Source organism: Bufo gargarizans, chromosome 3 (genome assembly GCF_014858855.1).
Source record: "Bufo gargarizans isolate SCDJY-AF-19 chromosome 3, ASM1485885v1, whole genome shotgun sequence".
NCBI classification, from domain to species: domain Eukaryota; kingdom Metazoa; phylum Chordata; class Amphibia; order Anura; family Bufonidae; genus Bufo; species Bufo gargarizans.
Genome location: NC_058082.1, coordinates 379,618,558 through 379,643,353, shown reverse-complemented (window position 1 = coordinate 379,643,353; position 24,796 = coordinate 379,618,558). Strand labels below are relative to the sequence as shown.

Genomic DNA, 24,796 nt, shown 5'->3' with positions numbered 1-24,796 from the left:
TTTGTCACTATAATGGTGGTTAAAAGCATATCATTTTTTACATTTTTTTATATAGCGCCAACATGTTCTGCGGCCATTTACAATCAGGGGATTCAAGAACAGTTATGAATAACATAGCAGCAAACAGGTCAACAATTAAAACGAAGAATGAGGGCTCTGCTTGCAAGAGCATACAATCTATTTATTTTTAAAGACATTTTTTGCTTTTATTTTTAAGAAACAGCTGCAGCTAGATGTTAGCTTAAATGCTGCAAAAAACTGTGGGAAGGAAACCTTAGAAAAGTGACAAAAAAAAACTGATCAATCTACACCCCATTAAAAGACTTTAATGGTGTTTTTCAGGATTTCTATATTAATTAACTTTCCTGAAGATAGGTCATCAATATAGGAGGGGGTGACCTACTGTATGCCTTCTAGGGAAAAATAAAGGTAAGCAATAGCTAGAGCTGGGCAAAGGAGTGGAGAGATGGAGAGAAGTGAGCCAATATGTGCTACAAAAGCAGGAAGAAGCCTGCTCAACTGTAAAGCTATGTTCACATTTTTGCCATATATATACCCTGTGTGTATTCGCTCAAATCTGTTGCAGAAGTCTAGGGGTGACTCTCAGTTTACTACCACAAATTTGCCAGCTGTTCCTTGCTGTAATTACCCCATTCTAGTTCAGTACAGCTAATTCTTCTCTTCCATATGCCCTAATAGAGAATATGGACATGTATTTTTTTTTATATATATTTCCTCTTATTTGCAAACATGCTCTTTATGGATCTGTATTTTTTTTTTTCTTTTTCAGTGGATATCTGGTCTGTGGGCTGTATAATGGCTGAGCTTCTAACAGGTCGAACCCTTTTTCCAGGCACAGATCGTATCCTTTAAATAATGTAAATTAATATTTGATCGTTCTCTGACACCCTTTCCTTCCATCCAAATCAATTATGCGTTAAAGGTGTTGTCTCACTTCAGTAAATGGCCTTTATCATATAGACAAAGTTAATACAAGCCATTTACTAATGTATTGTTATAATCCATATTCCTTCCTTGCTCATTTCTATGGTTATGACAACCCTGCAATCCATCAGTAGTGGTCATGATTGCCCATTATAGAAAAAAGGCGCTTTCTCCTATAGTGTGCAGGGTGGTCGTAACCATGGAAACTAGTGTATAATGTGATAGAAAAAAATGAGTCTAAAAGGATGTGATATGGACAGTAACAATCGGGGTGGATAAAAATCAATGATTTTTTTAAAAAAATCGAAGAAATTTGATTTTTTTTATTTAAATCAGATTTTTTTTGTTTAAATCGGATTTTTTAATATAAAATGCTTTTTGAGGAAAATATATTACCATCCAAAGGTTATTTCATTATGAAATAAAGATTACTTTTTTAATTATGTAGAATAAGGCTGCATATGTTTAATTTTTTGTTAAATTCCATTAATCCATTCACAATGTCATGCTCTTCTAGAGGTTTTAGTAAGATTACTGGGTAGTTTCTCTGCCTACAAGATATTATCACAGAAGCTTGGTTTAATTTTGGAGTTCTCAAAACTGAATTTATAACATGAAAAGAGTTGAGAAAAAGATCTTAATCCTAACTTCTACCAACCTATAAATACAGAATCAACCCCTTCAGTGCTAAGTTTAAAGTTCAGTGAATACAATATAAACAATATTTTTCTGATTGTTTGGAGTGGAATAGATCTGCACAAGAAGAAAGTGAAACTAAGTGTAAGGAGGAAAAGGCAAGCAGACAAGGAGTACTACAAAATGAAAGTGAAACTTTCTGAGCACAGTACTGCACAGCCACAGACAGACAAGTGTTTGGATCTTTTTGTGTGTATGACCTGAGGTTTATCACATTCTTTCCTTGGAGGAAAAAAACTATAATGGCAGCAGGCCGTAAAAGAGAGCAATATTTTAATGAAGTTCCTTTACCTATCGGTAAGGCAGGCATGCGTGCAAAATGCAAACACTGCAACAAACATGGATGTTTAAGCAAATAACATGCTGTAATGTTATTGTTTCAGTTGAATAAATCCTATTTAAATTGTTATTATTAAGGTAATGATTATTTTTCTCCTTCCTAAGTGCAACAGACAAATTGTCCAAATATGAATCTTTATGTAAAAAAACTATGATTTACAGACGTGGACAAAATTGTTGGTACCCTTTGGTCAATGAAAGAAAAAGTCACAATGGTCACAGAAATAACTTTAATCTGACAAAAGTAATAATAAATTAAAATTCTATAAATGTTAACCAATGAAAGTCAGACATTGTTTTTCAACCATGCTTCAACAGAATTATGTAAAAAAATAAACTCATGAAACAGGCATGGACAAAAATGATGGTACCCCTAACTTAATATTTTGTTGCGCAACCTTTTGAGGCAATCACTGCAATCAAACGCTTCCTGTAACTGTCAATGAGACATCTGCACCTCTCAGCAGGTATTTTGGCCCACTCCTCATGAGCAAACTGCTCCAGTTGTGTCCGGTTTGAAGGGTGCCTTTTCCAGACTGCATGTTTCAGCTCCTTCCAAAGATGCTCAATAGGATTGAGGTCAGGGCTCATAGAAGGCCACTTTAGAATAGTCCAATTTTTTCCTCTTAGCCATTCTTGGGTGTTTTTAGCGGTGTGTTTTGGGTCATTGTCCTGTTGCAAGACCCATGACCTGCGACTGAGACCAAGCTTTCTGACACTGGCTAGTACATTTCTCTCTAGAATTCCTTGATAGTCTTGAGATTTCATTGTACCCTGCACAGATTCAAGACACCCTGTGCCAGACGCAGCAAAGCAGCCCCAGAACATAACAGAGCCTCCTCCATGTTTCACAGTAGGGACAGTGTTCTTTTCTTGATATGCTTCATTTTTTCGTCTGTGAACATACAGCTGATGTGCCTTGGCAAAAACTTCGATTTTTGTCTCATCTGTCCACAGGACATTCTCCCAGAAGCTTTGTGGCTTGTCAACATGTAGTTTGGCATATTCCAGTCTTGCTTTTTTATGATTCGTTTTCAACAATGGTGTCCTCCTTGGTCGTCTCCCATGTAGTCCACTTTGGCTCAAACAACGACGGATGGTGCGATCTGACACTGATGTTCCTTGAGCATGAAGTTCACCTTGAATCTCTTTAGAAGTCTTTCTAGGCTCTTTTGTTACCATTCGGATTATCCGTCTCTTAGATTTGTCATCAATTTTCCTCCTGCGGCCACGTCCAGGGAGGTTGGCTACAGTCCCATGGATCTTAAACTTATGAATAATATGTGCAACTGTACTCACAGGAACATCTAGTTGCTTGGAGATGGTCTTATAGCCTTTACCTTTAACATGCTTGTCTATAATTTTCTTTCTGATCTCTTGAGACAGCTCTTTCCTTTGCTTCCTCTGGTCCATGTCGAGTGTGGTACACACCATATCACCAAACAACACAGTGATTACCTGGAGCCATATATATAGGCCCAATGGCTGATTACAAGGTTGTAGACACCTGTGATGCTAATTAGTGGACACACCTTGAATTAACATGTCCCTTTGGTCACATTATGTTCTGTGTTTTCTAGGGGTACCATCATTTTTGTCCATGCCTGTTTCATGAGTTTATTTTTTTACATAATTCTGTTGAAGCATGGTTGAAAAACAATGTCTGACTTTCATTGGTTAACATTTATAGAATTTTAATTTATTATTACTTTTGTCAGATTAAAGTTATTTCTGTGACCATTGTGACTTTTTCTTTCATTGACCAAAGGGTACCAACAATTTTGTCCACGTCTGTAAATCAAGCCTTACTGACTAGTGATTTAAATCGGTTTGATTTAAATCAAATCCACCCTGCTCACAATACATTAGTATTTGATTTAAAGGGAACCTGTCACCGGGATTTTGTGTATAGAGCTGAGGACATGGGTTGCTAGATGGCCGCTAGCCCATCCACAATCTCCAGTCCCTATAGCTCTGTGTGCTTTTATTGTGTAAAAAAAACCAAAAACGATTTGATACATATGCAAATTAACCTGAAATGAGTCCTGTCCAGCGTAAAGGAGCCCAGCACCACCCCGCCCCGCATCCTCCGAATCTCCTCCTTGCTCTCCGACGTCAGAAAGCTAGAGCTCCGTAATCTTGCGATGCGCGAGCTAGACCATGCGCAGTTTGTTCCCCGAGGCTGATGCCAACACAGGGAAGGAACACTGACGACACTGCGCATGCGCTCTAGCTTTGACGTCGGGGAGCAAGGAGGAGATTCTGAGGATGCGGGGCGGTGCTGGGCTCCTTCACTCTGGACTCCTCTCAGGGACAGGGCTCATCTCAGGTTAATTTGCATATGCATCAAATCGTTTTTTTGTTTTTTTTCCCTGAACAGATCTCCCTGAACAGATCTGCCAAACGGAAACCAAAACACCAGTGTGAAAGTAGCCTAATGTCTACTTTTTTCTTTTTTTTTTACATTTAACACAATAAAAGCATTTTTGAAACAAAAAAAACATGTTTTAGTTTCTCCATGGTCTGAGAGCCATAGTGTTTTTTTTTTTTGTTTTTTTTTGCGATCGTCTTAGGGTAGGGGCTTATATTTTTGCGGGATGAGGTGGCTGTTAGATTGGTACTATTCTGGGGGGGGGGGGGGCATACCCTTTTTGATCACTTGGTGTTGCAGTTTTAGTGATGTAAGTTTTACTTTTATTTTTTTGACTGTGTTCAACTAAGGTGTTGGGTCATGTGATATTTTTTTTAGAGCCGGTCGATACGGACGCGACGATACCCAATATGTCTAATTTTCTTATTTTCCCTATTTTTTTTACAAATTTTATTTATTTTTTTACTTTTTATATTTGTCCCACAGTGGGACTTCAGTTTTCAGGGTTTGATCCCTGTTTGAACTCAGTACAATACATTATGTCTTGTACTAAATTGAACTGTCTGCGTCTTACACAGTAAGATGCTGACAGTTGCCTAGGAGACCCAGCCCTCAGGCTGGATCTCCTAGGCTTCCGTAGCTGACAAGCCCCAATGCCTGTGGAAGGCATCGGGGCTGCCATTGCAACCATCAGCCCCCTGTCAGCGCAGCTCGAGGGGCCGATGAAGTCAGAGGGAGCCCCCTCCCCCTGTAAACCCTGCATGTGCCACGGTCAGCGCTGACCTTGGCATGTGAAAGGGTTACTCTGTCGGCATCACTGCATACATTGATGCTGGTGGGTACAGCAGGGGCCCAGCTATCAGTAACAGCCGGGCCCGTGCTGCGGATCGGGCAGGTGCAGCTCCTGCACCCGCCCAATCCCATCACGTACATGCACGTGGGAATGCGGTACGGCAACACATTCCACCGCGTACATGTACGCGATGTTGTGGGAAGGGGTTAAAGGGGTGGTTCATTAGGAGAGGCTTTTCGGGCTAATTCACCCGGCATGGGAATCGTACTTAGCTGATCACCACTGCTGGGTTCTGGCTTATTAGCTCTGTGGCTGCAGTTCTTGGGTCTCCCCGCATCAACATCCGGTTTGATGCAGTTTATGTGGCCACAGCAGTGATTTGAACCCCAAGCATCACATGATGGGGCACACACAACCGCTGCAGCAGCCACGTGATACTCATCAAACCGAATGTTGATGTGAGGAAGCTCGAGATCTGCTGCAGCAGGAGAGCTAAGGCGCTGGAATCCAGCAGCAGGGTAATTCTGATTCAGTCTGCAAGTCTGGCCAGTTCTGCCCTAAAGATCCCTATCCCTTTTAAGGACATAAAGGTTCTCAAATATAAAGCTGCACTGTGAGCAACACACAACACAGTTTTGCCTCACTTTTATAGAGACTTCCTCTTTATTATTAGTATATACTGGGACAAAACTTGACTGGTCACTTTTTTCCCCTCTTTACTGTACTCCTTTATAGCATAATTTGTGAATTATTAAGTGCGATTTTTCTTCCATAATTTTTGCCATTATTTTTGATAGTTTTTAAACTTCTAATCTGCAAAGCTCTAGCAATAGTGGTTCAAATTTGGTAATCAACAGTGTGTGTTTACTGCTACCCGATGTTTTTGCTCTCACAAGCAGTAAAGCGAGCAATAAAACCGCTCTGCCAACCTTAGAGACTAAAAGCTGTTACCTCTTGGGTAAAACTTCCTCCTCTGAAACTCTTTCTCCTAGTAAAGGGCATTAGCATTTACCACCTTTGTTATATGAAATATGTTGTCAAAAAAACTGGTTAAAGGAGTTTTGCCATCACAGACAATGGGGGCCTATCGCTAGGATATGCCCCCTATGTCTGATAGGTGCGGGTCCCACCTCTGGGACCTGCACCTAAACGGAGCAGGGAAAGTAGTGGAGGGCGCACTGCGCATGCGCAGCCGCCCTCCATTCATTTCTATGGGGCCTCCGAAAATAGCCGAGCACTGGCTCGGCTATTTCCGTCGGCCCCTCAGAAATGAATGGGAATGGGGCCATGCATGCGCAGTGTGCCCTCCACTACTTTCCCTACATTTTATGTGGTAATAACTTTTGGAATGCTTTTACTTATCCAGGCAATTCTGAGATTGTTTTTCGTGACACATTGTACTACCGTATGGTAAAGGTAAATTTGAGTCGATATGTTTTACCTTTTATATAGAAATCCGAAAATTTTTAAAAATTCACAATTTTTTTTAAATTTGAATTTCTGTCACTGATGGTGATACCTCATAAAATACTTAAGATTCTCAATGTGTCTACTGTTTGCATCATTTTGTAAGGCCTCATGCACACGGCCGTTGTTTTGGTTCGCATCCGAGCTGCAGTTTTGGCGGCTCTGATGCGGACCCATTCACTTCAATGGGGCCACAAAAGATGCGGACAGCCCTCCATGTGCTGTCCGCATCCGTTTCTCCATTCCGTGCCCCTGCAAAAAAAAAATATAACCTGTCCTATTCTTGTCCGCACTTTGCGGACAAGGATAGGCAGTTATATTAAAGGCTGTCCGTGCCGTTCCGCAAATGGCGGATCGCACATGGACGCCCGGTTTTGCGGATCTGCGATTTACGGACCGCAAAACACACAACGGTCGTGTGCATGTAGCCTAAATGTCATTTTCTTTTTAGGACAATTTAGAATTTTAGAAGCAATTTTTCAGATGTTTAAGAAAATTTCAAAAATCCACTTTTGTACTAAGGACCAATTCAGTTTTGAAGTCACTTTGTGGGGCTTATGTAGTAGAACCATCCCCCCCTCCCCCCCTCTTCCATTTTGGAAACTGCACCCCTCAAGGAATTTATTGAGGGGGTGTACTGACCACTTTGGCTTTTGGGTGAAATTTATGTAAAGCGTAAAATGTTCACGCTACAGTGGTATTATATCATGAAAGTAGGGCATTTACAGAGGACATTTCACAGATTGACAATGTGAACTAAGTATACAGACACATAGAGCGGTGCCCGGGGATCTCACTGCAATTACTATTATTGCTGGGCGCCGCTCCGTTCTCCCGCTATGCCCTCCGATATCTTCGGTCACAAAGTTATGGTAGACGGAGTCTGCCCTTGTTCTGCCGTAGCACTGGCCAATTGCATCGCAGAGCTCACAGCCTGGGAGGTTATTTTCTCCCAGGCTGTGATCTCTGCAATGCGATTGGCCAGCGCTACAACAGAACAAGGGCAGACTCCGCCTACCATAACTTAATGACTGAAATCTCCGCCTACTATAACTTTGTGACCGAAGATACCGGAGGGCATAGCGGAAGAACGGAGCGGCACCCAGGGATAATAGTAATCCCCGGGCGCCGCTCTATATGTCTGTATACTTAGTTCACATTGTCATAATCGATGAAAGGTCCTCTTTAAGTAGAAGCAGCAATGGCGATTTTCTCATCACAAACAATTTATTGAAATAAAAGCCCCAAAAATGTCAATGTCTCAATAGTTGGCCTTGAGCATCAATTACAGCTTGACAACATTGTCTTATGCTGTTCACAAGTGGACTTATTGTCTGCTGAGGCATGGCATCCTACTCTTCTTGAATGGCTGCCCTTAGGTCATTGATATTCTGGGTTACGAGTCTCTACACAGCGACTGAGCTGATCCCATAGGTTTTCAATATAATTCAGGTCTGGAGAAAGTGCAGGCCATGCCTTTTTGCGGTATCCCAGTCTGTAGGGGTACCTCAGGGTTTCTTCAAATGCGACATAGCACCCACAAACCATTTCAGCAAAATGTGCCTTATAAAAACCATTAGACACTCCTTCCTTTATGAGCCCTTCAGTGTGCCCATATAGCAGTTTATGGGGGGTGTTTCTGTAAACTTCAGAATCGGGGTAATAAATATTTAGGTTTGTTTTGATGTTAACCCTTGCTCTGTTACAGGACAAATGGGTAGACATTGAAAATTTGCACACAAAATGAAATTTTTAAATTTCCTCTCCAATTTTGTTCAATTCCTGTGGAACATATTAAACGTTAGCAAAATTTGTAAAATTAGGCTACTTTCACACTTGCGGCAGTGTGATCCGGCAAGCAGTTCCGTTGTCATAACTGCCTGCCGGATCCGCCGATCCGGATGTGACTGAAAGCATTTGTGAGACTCATCCGGATGCGGATCAGGTCTCACAAATGCATTGCGAAAACGGATCCATCTCTCCGCTTGTCATGCGGACAGACTGATCCGTTTTGTATCTTTTTTCACATTTTTTACCGGTCTGCGCATGCCGGTATTTTGACTGCCGGATCCGGCACTAATACATTCCTATGGGGAAAAATGCTTGATCCGGCATTCAGGCAAGTCTTGCTACGGTTTTCTCTTTTGCCACATCCTGATGCATTCTGAACGGATTACTCTCCATTCAGAATGCATGGGGATATGCCTGATCAGTTCTTTTCCGGTATAGAGCCCCTGTGACGGAACTCTATGCTGGAAAAGAAAAACGCTAGTGTGAAAATGGGTGGTTTCTATTATGTAAGCTCCTCAAAGTCCCCTCCGAACTGAATTGGTTTTTTGAATTTTTGAATTTTTTTTTTTATTAGCAACCATATCAACCCAAATTTACCACTAGCATGGAGTATGATGTGTCACGGAAAACAGTCTCTTAATTGCTTGGATAAGTAAAAGCATTCCAAATGTACTACCACATAAAGTGACACATTCACACAAGCCGATTATTTGGAACGGCCCTACTGCTTCTGTATCTTCACTCTTCTGGAGATTGGAAAATCTCTTTAAACAATACGTTGTTTCGTGCATTAACTACTATAATCCTCGTTAACTTAAACTAGGACGGTATATAGGTGGTTGTCTTTTCTATGAACTTTTAAAGGGAACCTGTCTGCTCCGAAACACCCCAAACTAGAGTAAGCAGTGTTTAGTGTAAGGGGTGCTGAGTCTCATTTTTGTAATTTTTCCCACTTATTAACATTCAGATGCTGTACCCCAACAAATCAACTGAAAAATACATAGAGTACTCCTCTTTGAGCCCTCTCCATTGTGTTTGTGAGGTCAGGAGTCCTTTTAATGCATTTTACTGCTGGTTTGTGGGAGCACAGCACTGGACTGCAAATGAGTATGAAGAAAGAAAATAATTACATAATTGGACTCGACACCATTTACAATACGCACAGCTTACTTTGGGGGTTTTCCTGTTAAACTAGAATTACTACTTTATTAGCTGCGGACAGCACTCTGTGTGCTGTCCACATCCGTTGCTCTGTTCCATGGCCCCGCAAAAATTTTGATTCTTGTCCGTTTTGCGGAGAAGAATAGGCATTTCTATAATGGGCTGCCTGTTCCGTTACGCAAATTGCGGAAGGTACACGGACTGCATCCGTTTTTTGCAGATCCGCAACTTGCGGACCGCAAAAAATGGCTGTCGTGTGAACAAGCCCTTAATCTGAAAATAGTGTCTGTCACTTTGAGATAGGTGACTTTTCCCAGTTTTAAGTAGGTTACTTTAGCCAGTGTGTGAATCATGAATTGCATTCCTTTTTCTTTTGGTTTTGGTATTCCAATACTTGTCTGTTGTCATATCCTTTTTCTATCTGTAGAATGGTGCAGAGGCATATGTACATTCTGTTAGTTTGGCCTGTGGCTGCTGCCTCACATGTCACACATTTTCCTTCATAATCCACATGTAGATATTGATCAACTGAAGCTCATTTTGAGGTTGGTTGGGACCCCTGAGTCAGAGCTCCTGCAGAAAATTTCCTCGGAGGCTGTGAGTGTGTTTAATATGTCACAACAGATATTAAGAATAAGCTTCAACCCGAGCTACAACATTTCAGACATTGCTAATCTATGGATGTTTTAAATTAATGGGATTTCACATGTATAGCTGCCCAGATTTTAACAAATAAAAAATAATAATTTTAGAGGCTATGTTGCGGGCTATAGTGACACTGTAATAAATGCATTGGGTATTTTACAAATCAATTATTTAGGCCTCTTTCACACAGGCATTGCGGGAAAATGTGCGGGTGCGTTGTGGGAACACGCGTGATTGTAATGCGTTTTGCACTTGCGTGAGAAAAATCGGCATGTTTGGTACCCGAACTTCTTCACAGAAGTTCGGGCTTGGGATCGGTGTTCTGTAGATTGTATTATTTTCCCTTATAACATGGTTATAAGGGAAAATAATAGCATTCTGAATACAGAATGCTAAGTAAAATAGCGCTGGAGGGGTTAAAATTATTATTTTTTTTACTCGCCTTAATCCACTTGATTGCGCAGCTGGCATCTCTTCTGTCTTCTTTCTTTGCTGTGTGCAGGAAAAGGACCTGTGGTGACGTCACTCCAGTCATCACATGATCCATCACCATGGTAAAAGATCATGTGACGGACCATGTGATGACCGGAGTGACGTCACCACAAGTCCTTTTCATGCACAAAGCAAAGAAAGAAGACCGAAGAGATGCCGGCTGCGCGATCAAGTGGATTAAGGTGAGTTACTTTTTTTTTTTTAACCCCTCCAGCGCCATTTTACTTAGCATTCTGTATTCAGAATGCTATTATTTTCCCTTATAACCATGTTATAAGGGAAAATAATAATGATCGGGTCTTCTAGCAACCGTGCGTGAAAATCGCACTGCATCCGCACTTGCTTGCGGATGCTTGCGATTTTCACGCAACCCCATTCATTTCTATGGGGCCTGCGTTACGTGAAAAACGCACAAAATAGAGCATGCTGCGATTTTCACGCAACGCACAAGTGATGTGTGAAAATCACCCCTCATGTGAACAGCCCCATAGAAATGAATGGGTCAGGATTCAGTGCGGGTGCAATGCGTTCAACTCGCGCATCGCATCCGCGCAGAATACTCGCCCGTGTTAAAGGGGCCTTAGTATTAACCACTTTAACCCCGCTAGCTGAAACCCCCTTAATGACCAGGCCACTTTTTACACTTCTGCACTAAACTACTTTCACCGTTTATTGCTCGGTCATGCAACTTACCACCCAAATGAATTTTACCTCCTTTTCTTCTCACTAATAGAGCTTTCATTTGGTGGTATTTCATTGCTGCTGACATTTTTACTTTTTTTGTTATTAATTGAAATTTAATGATTTTTTTTGCAAAAAAATTACATTTTTCACTTTTAGCTGTAAAATTTGGCAAAAAAAAACGACATCCATATATAAATTTTTCGCTAAATTTATTGTTCTACATGTCATTGATAAAAAAAAAATGTTTGGGCAAAAAAAAAAAAATGGTTTGGGTACAAGTTATAGCGTTTACAAACTATGGTACAAAAATGTGAATTTCCGCTTTTTGAAGCAGCTCTGACTTTCTGAGCACCTGTCATGTTTCCTGAGGTTCTACAATGCCCAGACAGTACAAACACCCCACAAATGACCGCATTTCGGAAAGTAGACACCCTAAGGTATTCACTGATGGGCATAGTGAGTTCATAGAACTTTTTATTTTTTGTCACAAGTTAGCGGAAAATGATGATTTTTTTTTTTTTTTTTTTTCTTACAAAGTCTCATATTCCACTAACTTGTGACAAAAAATAAAAACTTCCATGAACTCACTATGCCCATCATAAAATACCTTGGGGTGTCTTCTTTCCAAAATGGGGTCACTTGTGGGGTAGTTATACTGCCCTGGCATTCTAGGGGCCCAAATGCGTGAGAAGAAGTTTGCAATCAAAATCTATAAAAAATGACCGGTGAAATCCAAAAGGTGCACTTTGGAATGTGTGCCCCTTTGCCCACCTAGGCTGCAAAAAAGTGTGACACATCTGGTATCGTCGTACTCAGGAGAAGTTGGGGGATGTATTTTGGGGTGTCATTTTACATATACCCATGCCGGCTGAGAGAAATATCTTGGCAAAAGACAACTTTTCCCATTTTTTTTATACAAAGTTGGCATTTGACCAAGATATTATGTCACCCAGCATGGGTATATGTAAAATGACACCCCAAAACACATTGCCCAACTTCTCCTGAGTACGGCGATACCAGATTTGTGACACTTTTCTGCAGCCTAGGTGGGCAAAGGGGCACACATTCCAAAGAGCACCTTTAGGATTTCACCGGCCATTTTTACAGATTTTGATTTCAAACTACTTTGCACACATTAGGGCCCCTAAATTGCCAGGGCAGTATAACTACCCCACAAGTGACCCTATTTTGGAAAGAAGACACCCCAAGGTATTCCGTGAGGGGCATGGCGAGTTCCTAGAATTTTACATTTTTTTTGTCACAAGTTAGTGGAATATGAGACTTTGTTAGAAAAAAAAAAAAAAAAATCATCATTTTCCGCTAACTTGTGACAAAAAAAAAAAATATTATAGGAACTCGCCATGCCCCTCACAGAATACCTTGGGGTGTATTCTTTCCAAAATGGGTTCACTTGTGGGGTAGATATACTGCCCTGGCATTCTAGGGGCCCTAATGTGTGGTAAGTAGTTTGAAATCAAAATGTGTAAAAAATGACCTGTAAAATCCTAAAGGTGCTCTTTGGAATGTGTGCCCCTTTGCCCACCTAGGCGGCAAAAAAGTGTCACACATGTGGTATCGCCGTACTCAGGAGAAGTTGAGGGATGTGTTTTGGGGTGTCATTTTACAGATACCCATGCTGGGTGAGAGAAATATCTTGGCAAAAGACAACTTTTCCCATTTTTTTATACAAAGTTGGCATTTGACCAAGATATTTATCTCACCCAGCATAGGTATATGTAAAATGACACCCCAAAACACATTGCCCTACTTCTCCTGAGTACGGCGATACCACATGTGTGACACTTTTTTGCAGCCTAGATGCGCAAAGGGGCCCAAATTCCTTTTAGGAGGGCATTTTTAGACATTTGGATCCCAGACTTCTTCTCACGCTTTAGGGCCCCTAAAAAGCCAGGGCAGTATAAATACCCCACATGTGACCCCATTTTGGAAAGAAGACACGCCAAGGTATTCAATGAGGGGCATGGCGAGTTCATAGAAATTTTTTTTTTTTGGGTACAAGTTAGCAAGACACAAGTTTTTTTTTTTCCTCACAAAGTCTCCCTTTCCGCTAACTTGGGACAAAAATTTAAATCTTTCATGGACTCAATATGCCCCTCACGAAATACCTTGGGGTGTCTACTTTCCGAAATGGGGTCACATGTGGGGTATTTATACTGCCCTGGCATTTTAGGGGCCCTAAAGCGTGAGAAGAAGTCTGGAATATAAATGTCTAAAAAATGTTACGCATTTGGATTCCGTGAGGGGTACAGTGAGTTCATGTGAGATTTTATTTTTTGACACAAGTTAGTGGAATATGAGACTTTGTAAGAAAAAATAAAAAAAAATTCCGCTTGGGCTACTTTCACACGAGCGTTCTGCTGTCCGCTCGTGAGCTCCGTTTGAAGGAGCTCACGAGCGGAGCAGAACGCTTCCGTCCAGCCCTGATGCAGTCTGAATGGATGCGGATCCGCTCAGACTGCACCAGTCTGGCGGCGTTCAGCCTCCGCTCCGCTCGCCTCCGCACGGCCAGGCGGACAGCTGAACGCTGCTTGCAGCGTTCAGCTGTCCGCCTGGCCGTGCGGATCCGTCCAGACTTACAATGTAAGTCAATGGGAACGGATCCGCTTGAAGATGACACCATATGGCTCAATCTTCAAGCGGATCCGTCCCCCATTGACTTTACATTGAAAGTCTGGACGGATCCGTCTGAGGCTATTTTCACACTTAGCTTTTATATGCCAATATAATGGAGACGGATCCGTTCTGAACGGAGCCTCCGTCTGCATTATTATGATCGGATCCGTTCAGAACGGATCCGATCGAACGCTAGTGTGAAAGTAGCCTAACTTGGGCCAAAAAAAATGTCTGAATGGAGCCTTACAGGGGGGTGATCAATGACAGGAGGGTGATCACCCATATAGACTCCCTGATAACCCCCCTGTCATTGATCACCCCCCTGTCATTGATCACCCCCCTGTAAGGCTCCATTCAGACGTCCATATGATTTTTACAGATCCACGGATACATGGATCGGATCCGCAAAACACATACGGACGTCTGAATGAAGCCTTACAGGGGGGTGATCAATGACAGAGGGGTGATTACCCAAATAGACTCCCTGATCACCCCTGTCATTGATCACCCCCCTGTAAGGCTCCATTCAGACGTCCGTATGATTTTTACGGATCCACGGATACATGGATCGGATCCGCAAAACACCTACGGACGTCTGAATGGAGCCTTACAGGGGAGTGATCAATGACAGGGGGGTTATCAATGACAGGGGGGTCATTGATCACTGTAAGGCTCCATTCAGACGTCCATATGTGTTTTGCGGATCCGATCCATGTATCAGTGGATCCGTAAAAATCATACGGACGTCTGAATGGAGCCTTACAGGGGGGTGATCAATGACAGGGAAGTGATCAGGAAGTCTATATGCGTGATCACCCCCTTGTCATTGATCACCCCCCTGTAAGGCTCCATTCAGACGTCCGTATGTGTTTTGCGGATCCGATCCGTGGATCCGTAAAAATCATACGGACCTCTGAATGGAGCCTTACAGGGGGGTGGTCAATGACAGGGGGGTGATCAGGGAGTCTATATGGGGTGATCAGGGGTGATCAGTGGTTCATAAAGAGTTAATAAGTGACGGGGGGGAGGGGGGGTGTAGTGTAGTGGCGTTTGGTGCTACTTTACTGAGCTGTCTGGTACAAAAGGGACCACCAGAGGACCAGGTAGCAGGTATATTAGACGCTGTTATCAAAACAGCGTCTAATATACCTGTTAGGGGTTAAAAAAAATCGCATCTCCAGCCTGCCAGCGAGCGATCGCCGCTGGCAGGCTGGAAAGCCACTCGCTTACCTTCCGTTCCTGTGAGCGCGCGCCTGTGTGCGCGCGTTCACAGGAAATCTCGGCTTTCGCGAGATGACGCACGGATGCGTCCAGGAGGAATGAATCAACCACCTTCCGGACGCATCCATGCGTTAGGCGGTCGGGAGGTGGTTAAAGTGAATAAAAGTGATCAAAAAGTCACACACACACCAAAATGGTATTAATGAAAAGTACAGATTGGCCCACAAAAAAAAAAAAAGTCCTCACACAGCTCTGTACCTCTTTACATGTAACTACAAACAAGTTAGTTATAAGGATCAGAATATAGCGATGAAAAGAAAACCTTATTTTTTTTTCCAGTGTTAAAACGCAAGAAAAACAAATAGGGTATCGCCATAATTGTACTGACCTGGAGAAGGAAGTTAACAGGTCAGTTTTACCACATGGGGAACGCCATAAAAACAAAACCCATAAAACTAGCAGAAATGCGATTTCAATCCCCTTTTTTTTTTTTTTTTTTTTTTTTTCAACTTTCAACTACGCCTGATTAAATGATGCCCATCTAGTCCCCAAAAAAGGCCTCATACTGCTAATGTGGCACCGGAAAGGCAAGGAGTAAAAAAACGAAAATGCAAAAAAAAAACTCGGAGGGTGAAGGGGTTAAGCACATTTGCTCCTCAGGAATTGAATGACACAGTTAAAGCATTCCTACATGCCCGTCAGTCCTCCTTTTAAGCCAAGGGGTTGTCTCACTTCAGAAAATTGATTTTTCTCTTGTATACAAGCCACTTGCTAATGTATTGTTGTTATCCATATTGTTTCTTTTGCTGGCTGGATTAATTTTTCCATCACGTTACACTGCTCGTTTAATGGTTACGACCACCCTGCAATCCATCGGTGATGTTCGTGCTTGCACACTAGCAATAAAAAGCCTGCATCTATGATGGCCGGACCATGGGAGTGCACATAAGCTAGTGCTTTTTCCTATAAAGTGCAAGCACGGCCACTGCTGCTGGATTGCACGGTGGTCGTAACCATGGAAACAAGCAGTGTATTATGTGATGGAAAAATGAATCCGGCCAGCAAAGGAAGCAATATGGATAATAATACATTAGCAAGTAGATTGTTTGAACTTCTTCTACATAACAAATGCTCTTTGCTGAAGTGAGACAAACCCTTTAAGGTAATCAAGCATTACAACTGCATTGAGAAATTCTGCGTTTTGTTACTGTGATTTTCAATGCGATTGCATATTTATAGGTAAAATAACTTTAAATATGTTTCACCTGTATAAAGCACAACACAAGTGTTTTTTCCCTGTGTGGTTTTATGTGAATATACTTTCAAAAGAAACTTTTGATATGTCATGTCATAGTAACACATCAAGTGTTTTGATTCGCAGGGCATGAGTGCGGAGACCCTGGCTAATTGCTAAAACGAAGAGAAAGACGCGCTTACCTAGAGTGCTGTCTCTCCTTGCTGCCGGATCAGTATTGCCCTAATGCATTCTGAATGGAAAAGTATCCGGTTAGAATGCGCATCAGTTTGCCTCCGTTCAGTCACTATTCCGCTCTGGAGGCGGACATCAAAACGCTGCCTGCAGCGTTTTGCTGTCCGCCTGATTAAGCGGAGCCAAACGGATCCGTCCTGGCACACATAGTCAATGGGGACATATCCGTTTTCTCTGACATAACAGAAAACGGATCCGTCCCCAATTGACTTTCAATGGTGTTCAAGACTGATCCGTCATGGCTATAGAAGACATAATACAACCGGATTGTATTATTGTAACGGAAGCGTTTTTGCAGATCCATGACTGATATGCAAAAAACACTAGTGTGAAAGTAGCCTAATGCATAACTGTCATTTCTTCTCCAATTTTTCAATATCTCTGCAGTTTCTCTTTAACCTGATACTCCAGTTTTTATTTATTTATTTGTTTGTTTATATAATGGGAAATCATACACCTTTCTAATGTTTTAGAAATTTTGCATACATACTCTTCATCAGGAATTTGACTTCTGTATGCACAGTAGAATCGTATAGCCATGGATCAGTCCTGTGTAATGTGTCCATGGCCTAACAGCATTTGCCCTGTGATATCCCTCATGTCATGTGACCCCTGACATTCAGTAAGCCACAGTGTTACATGATATGTATGTGCTGGTTGAACACACAAGACAAATACATGTCATAACTAAGGCTACTTTCACACTGGTGTTTTGGCTTTCCGTTTGTGACATCCATTCAGGGCTCTCACAAGCGGTCTGAAACAGATCAGTTTTGCCCTAATGCATTCTGAATGGAAAAGGATCCATTGAGAAAGCATCAGTTTGCCTCCATTCCGTCTCAATTCCACTTTGGAGGCGGACACCAAATTGCTGCTTGCAGCATTTTGCTGTCCGTCTGACGAAACTGAGCCAAACAGATCCATTCTGACACACAACGTAAGTCAATGGTGACGGATCTGTTTTCTATGACACAATCTGGCACAATAGAAAACTGATCTGTCCTCCATTAACTTTCAATGGTTTTCAAGATGGATCCATCTTGGCTAGGTTAAAGATATTCCAAACGGATACATTCTGAACGGATGCAGATGTTTGTATTATCTAAACGGATCCGTCTGTGCAGATCCCTGACTGATCCGCACCAAACGCGAGTGTGAAAGTAGCCTGAGTAGAACTACTGATGGAATAATGATTTTCACCATGTCTTCTCCAATGGATGCTTTGCACAAAAACAGGCCATACCATGGGTTTTGTTTTTTTCTTTAAAGGCATCTGTTCTACAAACAAAATATTGTGCATCTCTGTGAATAAGGATATCATTGAAAACTTAATGTATTTCAGTAATTCAATTCAAAAAGTAAAACTCATGGTGTTTCTATTTCAAGTGTTTATTTCTTCTAATGTTGATGATTATGGCTTACAGCTAATGAAACCCCAAAAGTTAGTATTTCAGAAAGTTAAACTATTATACAAGACTAATTAACCTTCCTGGCGGTATTCCCGAGCGTGACTCTGGGTTAATTTTCGCTACCAGGAGCGGTAACCCCGAGTCACGCTCGGGGTGACATTGCAGAGCTGTCAGCGGAGTCCCCTTACCTTCTCCTGGCGATCCAGCAATGTCCTTCGCTGAGCACGCTGGCCGGCATCTGACTTCCTGGTTCCGTTCCCTGCGAGCAGCAGCGGCGCATTGGAACGGAACTGGGCGGGAAATTCAAAAGTGACATAAACAGTGACACACTCACATAAGAGGTTATACATTGTAATCTGAGAGGATTACACTGTATCACCTCAGATCTGACACTTAATCACTGTACAGTGCCCCTTGCCTGCCATTTTACTGTCATTTGTGCCCATGAAATATTAATAACATGGCATAATAAAAAGCGCAACTTTACTACAAAAGCGCTTTTTGACTAGTTAAGTGACACGGAGACGCTCGTAGAACTGAGCGATAGTGGGTTGTGGGGAGATTTGTTGTCTGACACTGATCCTGCAAGTGACAACGGCGATGATCCTGCACTTGACCTCAGCTATGTACGCACTTGGTGCCCTATTGACTGCGATACGGACCAGGTAGCGCCCCCAAGATTCCCGTTCACTGGATCACCTGGGATGAAGGTAGATGTTGAGCGTGACAACCCTCTGGCATACCTGCAATTATTCCTCACTGAGGAGGTAATTGAAAAAATTGTCACAGAGACAAATCGCTACCAAGAGCAGCAATCCGCTACGCTGCATGCCACGTTTTCCAGAAGCAGAAAGTGGGAATCGGTGACCAAAGAGGACATGTGGCAGTTTCTGGGACTCGTCATTCTGCAGGGGGTGATGGGTAAACCACTCCAGAAATGGTACTGGACCACCAATAAGTTACTGGCCACTCCATTGTTTGGCACCGTGATGTCATAATACCGGTTTTCCCTCATCATGAATTATTTCCACTTCACGAACAATGAAGAATTTGATGAGGCCACACATCCTGTGCCCAAACAAAAAAAAAATCTGGGAGGTATGGCAAATTATTGTGACCAATTTCCAGCGGACCTACGTGCCAGAAAGGGACGTCAGCGTAGATGAAAGTTTGATAGCCTACAAGGAACGCCTAAGCTGGATACAGTACATTGCATCAAAAAGAGCGCGGTTTGGCATCAAATCCTACATGCTCTGCGAGTCATCCACTGGGTACATCTGGAATTCTGTCATTTACACCGGTAAAGGCACGGAGTTCAACCCCAGGTACAGTGACTATGGGATGGCCACATCATCTGTCCTTACACTGCTGGAGCCATTGCTGAACCAGGGATATTGTGTGACCACGGACAATTTCTACACGTCCCCGGAACTGTATGAGGTTTTGCTACAAAACAAGACTGATGCATATGGTACCGTTAGGCCTAACCGACGTGACATGCCGTCTATGTTTGCCAAGAAAAAACTCAAAACCTGAGAAATGGTTGCCTGGCAGAAGGGTAAGATGATGGCAATGCGATGGCGAGACAAGGACATGTGTCTCATGTGTACTGTGCACAATACCTCTACTGCCATGGTCCACACAAAAGGTGGGAAAATGTGCTGAAGCCGCAAGTCATTATAGACTATAATAACACCATGGGAGGTGTCGACAGAGCCGATCAGGCAATTTTTTATTTTATCCGGCTATGCACAAACAGCAAAAAAAAGTATTATAAGAAGATCTTCAGGCATCTTCTGGAACAATGCCTTTGGAATGTATATATCCTGCAAAGAGTGACAAGCCTCTTGTTCATTCTGAGTTTATATGGAAAGTGGTTGACGCCATAAGTAGCTGTGAACAGACCTGGACGTCGTGCTGTTGACGTCGTCAACCCAGAATGCCTGACTGGTCGTCACTTTATGGACTACATCCCGCCAACCACAAAAAAGGCAGCGCCTACCAGGATGTGCATGGTTTGCTACTCAAAGAAAGATGGCAATGGAAAGAAACTCTGAAAAAAAAACAGGTTCCATTGTCCTGATTTGTGACAAATTTCATTATTTTTTATTACATTATTGAAAAAATATTGTATTATTTATTAGATTATAATTCATGATTTTGTGTTTCAAACTTTATCATATCTGTGATGTCTACTAGAGTCTTGTTTGGTCAGGTTTAAGTAAGTACTAAGAATTGCAGGCCTACAATACATAACACCAAATTTCCATGCAAAAAATTGTACCACTTTTGGTTGCCGACCTATGACGAGCATTCTCATCCGAGGCTGCCCCACACACGGCTGATCATGCCCCCCTGCTACATCTGCCAGCATCGATGAAAACACCGATGCTAGCGGATTAACCCCCTGTTTGCAACGGTCACGCTGACCACGGCATAGAAGGGGTTTGCGACAGCTTGTACATCCCCATCGGGTCCCCGTGCTGCGGTGAAAGGGACCCGATGGTTGCTATTAGGGATCGACCGATTATCGTATTTTCAAAGTTATCGGCATCTAACGTTGCCGATAATGCAACCAGCACTTGTGTTCACTCTGCAGCACGGGTGAGAAGGAAGCAGTCTCTCTCTCTCCCCCCCCCGCGCTGCTTCTGCCGCTGCCACCAATGAGAGATGAGGGGAAGAGGAGGGGAGGGACCGTGGCCACTTCACCACCAATGAAGTTAACTCAACTCATTTTTTCAAATTCAACAGGAGGCGGGAGCTGGCTGCAGAACCATATAGCCGCACCCGACCTCTATGACAAGTAGCTACGATCCGCGGCAGTTAACCCCTGCCGCACCTGAGGGGTTAACTGCCGCGGATCGCAGCTACCTCTCAGAGGTTGGGTGCGGCTATATGATTCTGCAGCCAGCGCCTGCCTCCTGTATTTGAATTAATGGACGAGTTATCATCTTTGGTGGCGCAGTGCACCCCCCAAACCCTAGTATTAAAAACATTGGTGGCCCAGTGTAATCATGGGGCTCCGATCGATTACCATGGCAGCCAGAACGCTACTGAATCCCTGGCTGCCATGGTCAGCTTCCTGCTGCTGTGTGTACTAGGCACAGTGCAGCAGGGACAGTGTGAAGTCCTATTTACCCTAACAGAGCTCTATTAGGATGAATAGGACAAGGGTTCTAGCCCCTATATGGGCTAATAGTAAAAAAAAAAAAAAAAAACACAAACACCAAAATATTAAAGGGGTTCCTATCACCTCGTTTTGACATAATTAGCTATCAGACACTAGCGATCTGCTAGTGTCTGCTCTACCAAACAATGCTATTAGAATACCTTTGTGTGCAGTGGTTTGTCTAAAAAATGAACTTTTATTCATATGCTAATGACCCTCTAGGTGCTATGGGGGCGTCTTTTCAGCACCTAGAGGTTTGGTCTACTTACACAAAATGCCGCCCAGTGCATCCCTCCAGCCTGCCCATCTCCTCTGGAATGCGATCCTCCCCCTGCGCCGACTGAATACCGTTACGGCGCAGGCGCGAGATCTTGATAGCAGACAGGGCCAGCCAGAGGACAATCGCTTTTGCTGGCCCTGTCAATCAACATGCGGAGGGGGCGTCTTTAGGATAGGAGGATGCGGCTGCTACCAGCAAGTAGACACCCTACTTGCTGGTAGACAGGTAATTAGCATATTATAAAAGTACGTTTTTAGCAGAATCTACTGAACCAAAATGATTACATTATGAATGGATAAATCGCAGTATAGGGATTATAAGTACACAAAAAAAAAACGGAAAAAAAAAAACAGTTTAGTGGGGTGACAGAAGCCCTTTAAACCCCCTTAATGACCAGACCACTTTTCACAATTCTGCACTACACTACTTTCACGGTTTATTGCTCGGTCATACAACTTACCACCCAAATGAATTTTACCTCCTTTTCTTCTCACTAATAGAGCTTTCATTTGGTGATATTTTATTGCTGCTGACATTTACTTTTTTTTATATTAATCGAAATTGACCGAAATTTTTGCAATTTTTTTTTTTCAAATAAAACTACATTTCTATATACATTTTTCTCTAAATTTATTGTTCTACATGTCTTTTTGATAAAAAAAAATGCAATAAGTGTATATTTATTGGTTTGCGCAAAAGTTATAGCGTTTACAAACTATGGTACAAAAATGTGAAGTTTTTATTTTTTGTCACAAGTTAGCGGAAAATGGTTGTAAGAAAAAAATATATAGTCTCATATTCCACTAACTTGTGACAAAAAATAAAATTTTACATGAACTAAACATACCCCTCACGGAATACCTTGGGGTGTCTTCTTTCCAAAATAGGGTCACATGTGGGGTATTTATACTGCCCTGGCATTTTTGGGGCCCTAAAGCGTGAGAAGTAGTTTGGAATCCAAATGCGTAAAAATGCCCTGTGAAATCCTGAAAGTACTCATTGGAAATTGGGCCCCTTGGCGCATCTTGGCTGCAAAAAAGTGTCACACATGTGGTATCGCCATACTCAGAAGAAGTAGGGCAATGTGTTTTGGGGTCTATTTTTACATATACCCATACTGGATGAGAGAAATATCTCAACTTTTCCCATTCTTTTTATACAAAGTTGTCATTATAGAGAGATATTTCTCTTACCCAGCATGAGTATATGTAAAAAGACACCCAAAACACATTGCCCTACTTCTCCTGAGTACCGCGATACCACATGTGTGACACTTTTTTGCAGCCTAGGTGCGCAAAGGAGCCCAAATTCCAATTAGTACCTTTTAGGAGGGCATTTTTAGACATTTTAAAATGCCAGGGCAGTATAAATACCCCACATGTGACCCCATTTTGGAAAGAAGACACCCCAAGGTATTCCGCGAGGGGCATGGCGAGTTCATAAAAAAATTCTTTTTTGGCACAAGTTAGCAGAAATTGATATTTTTTTTTCTCCCTTTCCGCTAACTTGTTACAAAAAGTTTAATCTTCAATGGACTCAATATGCCCCTCAGTGAATACCTTGGGGTTTCTTCTTTCCAAAATGGGGTCATTTGTGGGGCGTTTGTACTGCCCTGGCATTTGAGGGTCTCCGCAATCATTAAATGTATGGCCAGCATTAGGAGTTTCTGCTATTCTCCTTATATTGAGCATACGGGTAATGAGATTTTATTTTTTCCGTTCAGCCTCCGGGCTGAAAGAAAAAATGAACGGCACAGATTTCTTCATTCGCATCGATCAATGTGGATGAAAAACATCTCTGCCCAAAAAATATGCAAAAAAAGAAAAGGAGGGGAAAGGCGTCTGCCAGGACATAGGCACTACGCCCAACATCCAAACCCACTCAGCTCGTATGCCCCGGCAAACCCGATTTCTCCATTAACATCACATTGTTCCAGACTAAAAAATATACCTAGTAGCCATTGGCTCCTGAACTGAAAAATTTAGGAGCCAAATCAAATTTTTAGTCGCCAAATCGAAACAGAATCAAAATTTGGGTATTGTGACAACGCTACGCCGATCAGATCGGTGTAGGGTTGTATAATGCCAAAATTTCGATTTGCTTTCAACACCAAAAAAAAAGCCTTTCACATTTTATGAAACGTTCGGCCCATAATAGAACAGTCATATCCTATTTTTGGGGTGACAAGGTGACTAAAAAATGGCAAATGCTCACCGCATAGGAGATATTATTTAATAGTTTGGACAGCGCTATTTAATATGTTTATTTATTGTTTATGTATTTTATATGTAAAATAGGGAAAGGGGGGATTTAAACTTAATATTTTATTGTACTTTCACACTAGCTTTTTTTCTTTTCCGGCATAGAGATCCGTCCTAGGGGCTCTATACCCGAAAAGAACTGATCAGGTATATCCCCATGCATTCTGACTGGAGAGCAATCCGTTTAGGATGCATCAGGATGTCTTCAGTTCAGTCATTTTGACTGATCAGGCAAAAGATAAAACTGCAGCATGCTACAGTTTTAACCCCCGGCGAAAAAAACAGAAGATTTGCCTGCATGCCGGATCCGGCATTTTTCCCTATAGGAATGTATTAGTGCCATATCCGGCATTTAAAAATACCGGAATGCACCCGCACTAAATCCGGACCCATTCACTTCTATGAGACTATGCACATGAGCGGTGATTTTCACGCATCACTTGTGTGTTACGTGAAAATCGCAGCATGCTCTATGTTGTCCGTTTTTCACGCAACGCAGGCCCTATAGAAGTTAATGGGGCTGCATGAAAATCGCAAGCATCTGCAAGCAAGTGCGGATGCGGTGCGATTTTCACGCATGGTTGCTACGATGAAAGTCTATTCACTGTATTATTTTCCCTTATAACATGGTTATAAAGGAAAATAATAGCATTCTTTAATACAGAATGGTTAGTAGAAGGTCAATATAATAAACATTATATACACCCCAGTATAATAAACATTGCTGGCGCAGTGCGCCCCCCCCCCCCCCCAATATAATAAACATTGGTGGTGCAGTGCGCCCCTCCCCCCAATATAATAAACATTGGTGGCGCAGTGCACCCCCCCAATATAATAAACATTGGTGCGCCCCCCCAACACCCCAGTATAACAAACATTGGTGGCGCAGTGTGCCCTCCCCCCCCCCCCTCAATATAATAAACATTGGTGGGCAGTGCCAATGAGGGTT

General features: G+C 42.4%; 1 protein-coding gene across 6 annotated transcripts in view; it reads left to right on the top strand.

Annotated features, from left to right (window-relative positions):
* Nucleotides 1-24,796, top strand: part of LOC122933278 (mitogen-activated protein kinase 14) — a 247,058-nt gene that overhangs the window by 179,826 nt on the left and 42,436 nt on the right. For 4 of the 6 annotated variants that reach the window (XM_044288156.1, XM_044288160.1, XM_044288157.1 and 1 more), the window contains 2 exons: nt 791-862; nt 10,081-10,160. In XM_044288156.1, the coding sequence (XP_044144091.1) occupies nt 791-862; nt 10,081-10,160 (152 nt within the window). The remainder of the gene's footprint in view (nt 1-790; nt 863-10,080; nt 10,161-24,796) is intronic. The other 2 variants (XM_044288159.1, XM_044288155.1) reach the window with 1 other exon arrangement.